At 33.7% G+C, this 10,877-nt stretch overlaps 1 protein-coding gene across 1 annotated transcript in view; it reads left to right on the top strand.

Annotated features, from left to right (window-relative positions):
- Nucleotides 1–10,445: 10,445 nt before the first annotated feature.
- Nucleotides 10,446–10,877, top strand: part of LOC127864572 (protocadherin Fat 4-like) — a 28,884-nt gene continuing 28,452 nt past the window's right edge. Inside the window, exon 1 of the mRNA XM_052404308.1 lies at nt 10,446–10,587. Coding sequence (XP_052260268.1) covers nt 10,446–10,587 — 142 coding nt within the window. The remainder of the gene's footprint in view (nt 10,588–10,877) is intronic.

A 10,877-nucleotide genomic window follows, 5' to 3' on the forward strand; every position in this document is an offset into this window, starting at 1 on the left:
AACCTGCATTTTTCACGCATGCGTGCAACTTTATTCTAATGTAATTACTTGTACGTGTCTTGCATAAAAGATGTTCTCTCCTTGGATAAAGATGATCTAACCATTTTTTATGCCTAGCGTCTAGAAAAAAGGCTTTGGCAAACAGCGTAGACCCAGATGATATGCCGCATGATGCGGCGTCTCACAGGGTCTGCGCTGTTTGCTTTAAGGAATTTCTGTAATAAATATTCTAAATATAGAAATAAATAGACTAGACATCCCTAATTTTGGAAATAAATTGATCGAATTTAGAAGAATGGGAGAGTCCACTAGGCATAAATGGGTTAAACATCAACAGCATGTACCTGGCACGCAAGCACTCCACATGTCCATGAGCATGCACTTCATGCATTGATTTTATCTTTTGCATTTGGATTCGTGTACGCTTTGCACGATTTTATTGAAACCATAACATTCACTTCAATTTATAAACTGATCAAATTATATTCCAAAATGTCGATGTCACGTTGCACTACTTATGGAGAATCGATACGGCATTCTTGACGTGACATGACATGTATTATTAGCAAACAAAATACTTTTTGCTTATTCCCAAAACAAAGTTTGTTTGAAATACTACTAACAAATTTTCAATAACGAACAATTTAAGTCGTGTTAGACAAATTCTCTCATAAACATAATGTACAGATCATCCGTCAAATTTACAAAGGGCGCGTACATTCTCGGAGATATTAAATAACGAACCTTTGAAAGATTTCATGCCGAGGGAAAACAGTTAAAACAGTACATCGGCTTTTTCGAAAGCTGTATTTTATCTTAAGTTATGTGTCTTATTTAAGTAACTGTCTAAATGTCATTTACAAATCTCTAGCCACTATTAAAATTTGTGATTTTAACTTGAACAGTTCCGAATAGAGATATATAAGCGAAACTTTGTAACATTTCAGGCAGATGATGTTGTGAAAAAAACATTTCTGCCTTTGCCTAAATGTTACTATGTCTTAATTTATATTTCTTCTTTGGATATCATTTTAAGGGTAATAAGATAAGCTACATTCACATATGAAGTTAATGATATTAACTCAAACAATTCATGAGTTAAGACTATTTTAAAGTACATATCTGCCTTAGGATAAAATATAATTGTTTCTTTATAAATACATTAACGTTTGATTTACGTAATATTTCAAATGTAATATATGAAAAAAAAACATCATAAGTAAACGTTTTGTTTTTAACTTGAACAGTATCGGAGATATTTACAAGCGAATCTTGTAACTTTGCAGGTCAATGTAGAATTCAGTGAATTTGACTAATTTGATTAGTTCGCTATTAATATTTCTTATTTAAACATCCTTTTAAAATAACATAAAAATCTATAGCCGCAAATGAAATTTGTGATTTTAAGTCAAATAGTTCCGGAGATATTCTTGAGCGAAACTTTCAGGCCTAGGAAGATTATTTAAAAGAACACATCTGCCTTTGCTTTGAACTTTTTTATTTCTCTCTATATATTTTTCAGATAAACGTATTATTTTAAAAGTTATATAAATTTATAGCAATAAATAAACTGTGTGATTTCATCTTAAAAAGAATGGAGATATGAAAAAGCGAATCTTGGTGGGATTTCGGGCTGATGCTGATTTATCACATGCCCTACCCTGTTTACCATGTAATATAACCATAACGAATATTTTTATCTTACATACTTTTTCAGCGTTTTAATTGGCTTAGTTTTCGTTCGATTGACCAATCGCATTTTATTATTTTGCTGAAATGACGTTGCAACGTCAAATGACGTAAGGAAATGTAAACAACATTCGGAATTTATCATTATGTTTGCGTAAATATTTATTTTATTTGCTCATTTAAAAGTATGTGATAAAAAAAGATCTGACACTCGTTGTCAGTTAATTCCATATTTTATTAAACTCGTCCAGGAAATTCGTTAGTAAGCACGCCAAAGGCTCGCTTACTAACAAAATTCCTGAACTTGTTTAATAAAATATGGTATGATATGACAACTCGTGCCAGATCCTATATTTCTTATTGAAAAGTACATAATACCATAAGCCCTTAATTCTGCTATTTCTAAATTTACATTTTCTCATTTGAATATCAGATTATTGGTGATGTGAAAAGCCAAAGCCGAAAATAAATTTCGCGATTTTAAATGAAGTAGTTTAGAAAATATTCAGTAGTGAAACTTTGAAAGATTAAAGACCAAGGCTGATTCTCTTATTGGAAAGTTCATATCTGCCTTCGCCTTCAATTGCATATTTATTTTCGTTTCTTATCATTTAAAAATAAGTATAAAAATCTAAAATTTTAAACTAAATCGCAGATTTTACATTAAATTGTTCTCTGTTTATCCTAAACAGGTATATCTCATTAAAAAATCCAAATAAGGTGTAAAAAGTCTATTTCAGATTAAAAAACAACAGAAAACAAATATAGATATTTTACCTTCACTTATTACGGATAAATAATTTAAACAAGACAAACGTTTTGAATACAAATCTGCACTAGAGGCGCAACCGCATTCTTTTCAAAGGTTACCATGTCTCCATTGCGATTTATGTAAAAGTGTTCGATCATCGATGGTATGCCTTGAATACCTCATGGCTGCAGATGTGTAGATAAGATTATCACGAGAAGATGACGCGCGTAACTTTCTCATTTGACTAAAATCTCGGAGACATAGAGAATTTATGCGCCCTAGCTTTGACACGAAACTCTGTTTAGGTAATAACATACTAAATATTTTCCCTATTTAATTCAATGTAAATGCGACAACTTTAAGCGAAAATAAATGCCACATTTTGCAAATAGAGACCCTCATAACCATACCTTTTCTTAGGCGTAACCGATGTGTGCAATATAAAATATATGGCATGTACAAACCAAGAAAGAACTTGACACAAATAAAGTCGGTTGTTTTTTTAACTTTTTTTCCGGTTGTTTTCTTGTGGAATGTAACCTTTTTCAGTGCAATTATTTTTACTGTAGTCTCTAACTTTATCATTTTTCAGGGATTGTTTTTCCGGCTCACCTATATGCTTTTATTTATTTTCATTCGTCTCGTGTTTTTTCTAATCTGTAAATATAGATATCTGATCAATATTTTCAAGTAAAGCGAAATAAGCGACGAAATCTGGCGCAACACCCCGTAATTGATTTGCGTGTGATGTAGCTAATAACTGCGCATAAAAAAGGCATTCGCAATCTTTAATCTCAAAGATATAACTTTGTATCGTTCATCAACACAGACCACAATAAACGCCGTATATCTTATTTTGAAGATATTTCTTGTTTCCTTTAACAACAGGCTTTCTTCTTACCGACATTTAGACAATGCACACATGTTTTTACTATTTAAAAGAATTTTAAAATATTACGCATAATACAATTCTATGATTTATTCCCTGACATGTCCCTTGATGTGCGTATTTAAATAAAAGGAACATATACGTTTCGAAAACAATACGCCTGCACGTATTTATTAGTAACCTTATATGTGCTTGGCCTGCGACTATGAAGACATTTATATCATAATCAATAATTTAAAGAACGAAACCCGTCTCTTTTTCTCAAAAGTTTTGATTTTATCGTTTTGTCAAACTATAGCTAGATCACGAGGGTTCAATGAACACAAATAAGGATTGGGTTACGTTCACTGATTTCAAACAATAACATACTAGCACGATAGTCTATATATAAAACAAAGTTTACACTTTATGGAACACATTGATTTAACTCACGCATATTTTATTTTAAATTGAAGAAATAACGTAAATATTATTTGGTGCTTTCGTTATTTTTATTATACGTCAATAATGCTTGTTTTAAGTATTTTATTACAAGGTTTACTGATGCAAAATGCTTTCGCAAGTCGAGCAGGTAAGCTGTTTATTAGATGATTTAAATCGGTAATTACTGTCAATTAAGGCTCTTTTTATAGATGCAAGCATTTTCGAAAGACGAACATGCTTGAATGTTAAGGGTCTAAACTAATTGCAAAAAGATGTTGAAGAAAGGCGTTTTTTTTAAAGCATTTGAGCAAAAAACGACACATATACTTTGCTGTTCGGATGAAAGGTAGATTGAAAGGAAACGAAAAAACGGACATTTAATGGGAATGATATTTTAGTCGTTGATACCTTTTGTTTTTTAGGAAAAGTGTTAAATTATACTGGAAGTTTTAAATTAATATAGGAACATTGGGTTGGTAAAGAACTTAAGGCCATGAATACATTATTGCTAAAATGTGATTACTTTGAAGTAAAACCAAAAAAATCAGTCGTTTTAATATTTTGTTGTTCCTACATTTAATGATGCTTAAGACGTTTGGGACTTCACAAAGTCAGATGATATCAAACGTATAGATTTCAAACTTTGCCAACGATTACTACACGTTAACATAAATACATGCAATGCCGCTGTTTATGGAGGATAAGGTAGATATCCATTATACGTCTAGAGATTTGTTAAAATTATATATATATATATATATATATAGTATTTGTTCAAACTCATAAAAAATGAAAATAAAGTTACGCAAATTGTTTACAAACAAGCCTTAAACGACTTTATAAAGTGGTCAAGTCATAAATGTCAAGAACATGTTCAATAATTTTGGATTTGGTTATGCTTTTGAAAACCGAAACGTTGTGCAAGTTAATAGTTTGATAAGCGAGTTTAAAAGGACCTTTTAATAGATTTTGGCATGTATTAAAGTGTATTATTAAATGCTTTAATTTAAATAAATGTTAAAATTTTACATTAATAGCTCCGTTAAAAACAAGAATACAATTAAAATACGAAAAAATAATCAACAACGGGGCTCAAACCACTTACCCATGGATTAAAAGGATAACATTTAAACCACTCGGCCACCCGTGCTTATATACCGGTATTGTGTTTTGGATTTAATACATTATATACGCAACCCTCGCAATGTTACATAATATACCGATAACAACTGCACTCTCCAAATAGTTCAATCGTTTCGCTTTATATTTTTCAGGTTTATAAATCGTCAAACAATATGGCGTCTACGACGTTGCGAAATACAATGTTTTCATATTTATGTGGTATATTTGTACATATTGTTTTGCCATACATGAATAGGATTGTATCACATTTATATGACTCCATACGACACACACACACACACACACACACACACACACACACCACACACACACACACACACACACACACACACACACACACACACACACACACACACACACACACACACACACACACACACACACACACACACACACACACACACACACACACACAACCACACACAACACACACACACACACACACACACACACACACACACACACACACACACACACACACACACACCACACACACCACACACACACACACACACACACACACACACACACACACACACACACACACACCACACACACACACCACACACACACACACACACACACACACACACACACACACACACACACACACACACACACACACACACACACACACACACACACACACACACACACACACACACACACACACACACACACACACACACACACACACACACACACACACACACACACACACACACACACACACACACACACACACACACACACACACACACACACATATATACATACATACAACTAAACCACACAAACATGGGCATATAGAACATATATATACAAATATACCATTTAAATATGGAAACATTGCATTTTGCAACGTTCGACACGCCATTAAAATATGCATATAATTGATATTTTAGATCACTGTAAATGTTCAGTATTACTGTAAGCTAGCAAATATCTAAACTACAACGAACATTTGCAAATCTGAATTTTTTTTTCAATTGGGTCAGTTTAGTGTAAAGCCCCCTTTCAATGATGTAAACTGGTGGGCAATTTTAACCCATTTATGCCTAGCGTCTAGAAAAAAGGCCTTGGCAAACAGCGTAGACCCAGATGAGACGCCGCATCATGCGGCGTCTCATCTGGGTCTGCGCTGTTTGTTTAAAGGAATTTTTGTAAGAATTATTCTAAAAATAGAAATAAATCTACTACACATCCCTAATTTTGGAAATAAATTGATCCAATTTAGAAGGATGGGAGAGTCCACTAGGCATAAATGGGTTAAACAAGTGTGGTATGGTAAAATGAATAACAGCTCTGTACTAGATATGTTTACAGTCGTTGAAACCTCATTTGAATATAAATAATATTAAGACTTGCTTCGTAGACGTTTGCGCTTATTTTTGTACGATTAAGAGCCTCTGCTAACCCATTGAGAAATTATAACAGGCAGATAATGCTCAGGGGCCGTATTCCAGTAGCTTCTTAAGTTTTCACTTAAGTTAAAGAAATTTCTTTAATAAATTTCTTAAGTTAAATTTGAAATGTCAAAAACAAAATATGAGACGCTTAGTATTTCTCTTTCAGAAATTCCTTTAGGAGTTAAAGTAAGTTAACCTAATTTTAAATATATAAGAAAAAATACACAGAGTAAAGAAATTATTAAGTTTATGAAGCTACCAGAATTTAACTTAAGTAAAATCTGATGTTTAAAGAAAAAATGGCGGAGATAAGAAACAATATTGCGCAATATCTCAACTTAAGTTGTTTTTTTACTTAAGAGGCTACTGGAATACGGCCCCTGAATAATATTCCACGAAATAAATGTTATTGTTCATGTTGCAATGATTTTGATTTAGAAGACGAATACCATTTTATATGTATATGTTGCCGATACACTGACTAACGACACAAAAAAGCCGTTTATTTTATATTAACCATTTTGTATATAAATTCCACAAGTTATTAGTCACATGTACGATGACAAAGAGGTTACATTCACTGCTCTTTATTGTAAATTGCACTCCTCTTTTTTCTATCTCGATCCCAAAACTTCCTAACAAGAGAGAACGAGTTAGCTATGTCGTGGGAATAACTTACTAAGTCCAGGGAAAGAGATAGATTAAAGAGAAGTGCCAAGCTAAATTAAAGAGGAGTGCAGTGAACAAAAGAGGAGATACCTTACTTGATGGAGCGACTTACTAAATATATAATTTATCGGCCCGCTCGAGACGGCATTTTGTTACTATTTATAGTAACGATATGTGATATAAATAGATATCATTGCAGGAAATTAAAATGGAATGTTTTGTGTTACCAAAAAAAACGGGCATTTTGTATCTCGTTAAATCTATGTTGGTTGCCATACCACATTCAGCGTCGAAATTTTGTTTTATGATATAGGGAAAACTGATTTTTTATTTTAAGAAATATTTTGAAAAATATTCGTCGATTTTGAGTATTTTTTACTTTAAGAATGCTGTTATGTTAAAAGACAGGCGGACAAGCAGTTCACTATTGAGACAGTTAATGGAGTTTAACTTTTTCTAGTTACGATATTTTTTTTTCATGTGGGCTTAACCGTTAGCTGGTAAACAGCAATCGAAAAAATAAAACGATTTGTGTCTTGTTCTGTGAAAGCTGGTCATAATGCATGTGCGTAAAGTATCGTCCCAGATTAGCCTGTGCAGTCCGCACAGGCTAATCAGGGACGACACTTTCCGCTTAAATGGTATTTTCCGTTTAAATGAAGTCCCTTTTTACCGAAAATCTATTTTAAGCGGAAAGTGTCGTCCCTGATTAGTATGTGCGGATTGCACAGGCTAATCTGGGACGACACTCTACGCACATTCATTAAGCCCAATTTTCTCAGAACAAGACACATTTAATGGGGCATTTTCACGCTTTGGTAAATTGACAAAATTACAAAAGGTGTTTCAGATTCAAATTTTTGTATTTGTTATGATAGTTGTGAGAAAACTGTAATACTGAACATTTGAGATGCTTTTAAATGTCCTTAATATGCATCTATTGGCGATTTAAAAACCTGAAAATTACAAAGCGTTGCAACGCGAAACGATTGAATAATTTGGAGAGTTCTGTTGTGGTCGTTATATTTTGTGATAATATGAGGATTGCTTTCATAAAGTATACTTTACATCCCTCATTGTATGAGTACATATGGAAGAGTGGTCTACACGTTAGACGATTACTCTGGGACTTAAGGGGTAAGTGGTTCGAGCCCGGTTGAGTGGCTCCTTTTTAATTTTTTAATTCAATTCTTTTTTTACTGGAGCTTTTTATATCCAATGTTTATATTCATCAATATAAAGCAATTAATGACAAACTTCAATACGTGCCCAATTCTGTGAAAAGGCCCCTATAATATGAAATAACCGAATATTAAGCAATAACCCATAAACTATACCTAACACTTACGGAATTTCTTTTTAGATTATATGAATTGCAAATATGACAACGAATAAGTTTCTTGTTAGTGTATAAATTCTCTGCGTGCGTCATGTAAGGCATTATATTTGACCTCAACTGTTTTCGGTGTTATTTTCGGTTTCCCTTTTTTCAGGTATCACTCACTGCAGCAACGTGGCTATAGGTAAAATTACGGGCGCGGGAACGAGCAATTGTACGTATTAAGGTTTCGGACAATTATTCTTAGTCATAATCAAATGTACACTGTATACACATGTTAAATCAAATAATATAGATGGTATCTTCTTATTTTCCCGGAATCAGTTAATCGTGCCCAAGCAGTTTTGTGATTAATTAAGGTTTTCATGAATCCAACATTTCACGGATTTAATCGGTTCCGATTTTCGTTCCCAAATACGTATGTTCCAAAACATGTTTTCCTGAAGCCGAATCCCGATGCGGTTTTTGGATAAAACGCATCTGTGTTAATTTATCTGTCATATTAAAAATACTAGTTACTTACAATTATTGATTCATGGGAGTCATACTTTATACGTATGAGTCCACTGTCTTGCACACTGTTCTTCAATCTGTCACTGTCAATCAAAGAGAATATTTTCACTACCAGTACACGGAGAACCCGGATGCAGTGAAACAACCTTTATGCGGGTTTTCGTGAAACCGACATTTTATGTGCTCATATTTTATAATATTTGTTTCTCAAATATGGCACCGTACATTCGTAACCATCAGTTTGGGAAGAACTCAGTTCTTGATTGTTATATGTATGAACATTAAGTAGCTTGTAACGCGTCTAATGTTGTTGCAAACCGAATTTGCCCGGCTAGCGCAGTGGTTTTAAAACCATTCGGGTTAACACATATAGTGGACTGTTACATCCTTCTAAATTGGATCAATTTATTTCCAAAATTAGGGATTTCTAGTATATTTATTTCTATATTTAGAGTATTTTGTCACAGAAATTCCTTTAAGAAAACAGCGCAGACCCTGATGAGACGCCGCATCATGCGGCGTCTCATCTGGGTCTACGCCGTTTGCCAAGAACGCTCTAGGCATAAATGGGTTAAATTATCGGTGCCAACGTATGTGAGTTTGGTTAGTTGTCACCATACCAAAGCTAAGGGGTTTTCTATTGTTACTAAGGTTTTCCGTTGATTCTAACAGTTGATGACCACATCAAAATTGAAAAAGAAATATTACAAAAACCTGGAAATAATAATTTCTAATTATTTCTATTTTTTCTATTTCTTATTCAGTTTTTATTTACTAAATCTTTTCTTTTTTGTAAGTCTGGTATGTACAGTATGTAGGAATTGGGCCACGAAATGCAGCTTCAGGCGCGGAAGTATTTGATAAATATATACAAAAACAGAAATGATAATATAAAAAACTCTTTCTAATTGTTTGATAGTATTTGTTGACATAGAAATCGAAGGTTAGGCGTCAATATTTATCTTTTTATTCCTTTTTGTACCAAAAGCCGACAAACTGGATATTCAGCGTTCATTTACACGATATGATCGAAACATTTACATTCGAAAACGCGCCAGACTTAAGCATGAAATCAACTGTAATTTCCATAAACATAGTTGTTTAAAAAATATAATTAACTTAAAAGGACTGTCTCACAATTTTTTAATTTGTGTTTCAATTACTTAACAAATTCGAGCCATGTTGCATCGGAGCTTTTATTAATGTTTGCCACAAGGCCACTGACAAATACACAAACGTTTAACTCCCCGATCACCGGAAAATAAGCTAATGCCTTTATTTTGATTTCCGTAAAATGTATGCTCTCTCTTTATATCAATAATGAACACAGTTGTCAAAACATCCAAACTAACGTGTCAGGATTCACACAAAAATCAAGTCATTTTCTTTTTTCGTTTATCAATGCACATTAACTACCTAAGTGTCTCCCTTCCTGTACACCTGTATTCGTCGTGAAACCGCTCGACTCGAGCCCTTTCGAACACAACATACTTGTACATGCTATTTTTTTTATCTCAAAACGCATTATTAATATATAAAACACATATATTATTGTAGTATAGAATTTGCTTTCGAATTTCATATCATATTTTACCTGATTTCTAAGCGGCCGTCAATGTGATGCTACAGGACAAGGACTATCAGTTCCAGTGCTGTGGCGTCGCAGAGAGGATCGAGGTCAGCGGGAGCAGTCTTAAACTGCGAGTTTGGCGACAGGATGGTGCCAATTCGTTTGTGCTTATCAGCGCACAAGATTACCAGAGTAAGTAGAAATAGCGTTTCCAGGTAAAATTCACCCGCTTCATGCGAAAATGGGCATAATGCCATATTCTACAAGCGTGGCAACAGACCAGACTGCACATCGACGCATTCTGCTAAGTAGGTGAGATAGTCTGAATTGCAATTCAAACCATGAAACGTCGCATACTTCAAACGGATACGTACAGGCGTTGTTCTGTTCGCTCTGTCACTTTGTTATATTACTGTTATCAGTGTGCTTTTGTTATATTTTCCGTTAACCTCACAGAGTATCGTTGCTTTCTAGAGTTCATT

This window comes from Dreissena polymorpha, chromosome 1, assembly GCF_020536995.1.
Source record: "Dreissena polymorpha isolate Duluth1 chromosome 1, UMN_Dpol_1.0, whole genome shotgun sequence".
Lineage (NCBI taxonomy): Eukaryota > Metazoa > Mollusca > Bivalvia > Myida > Dreissenidae > Dreissena > Dreissena polymorpha.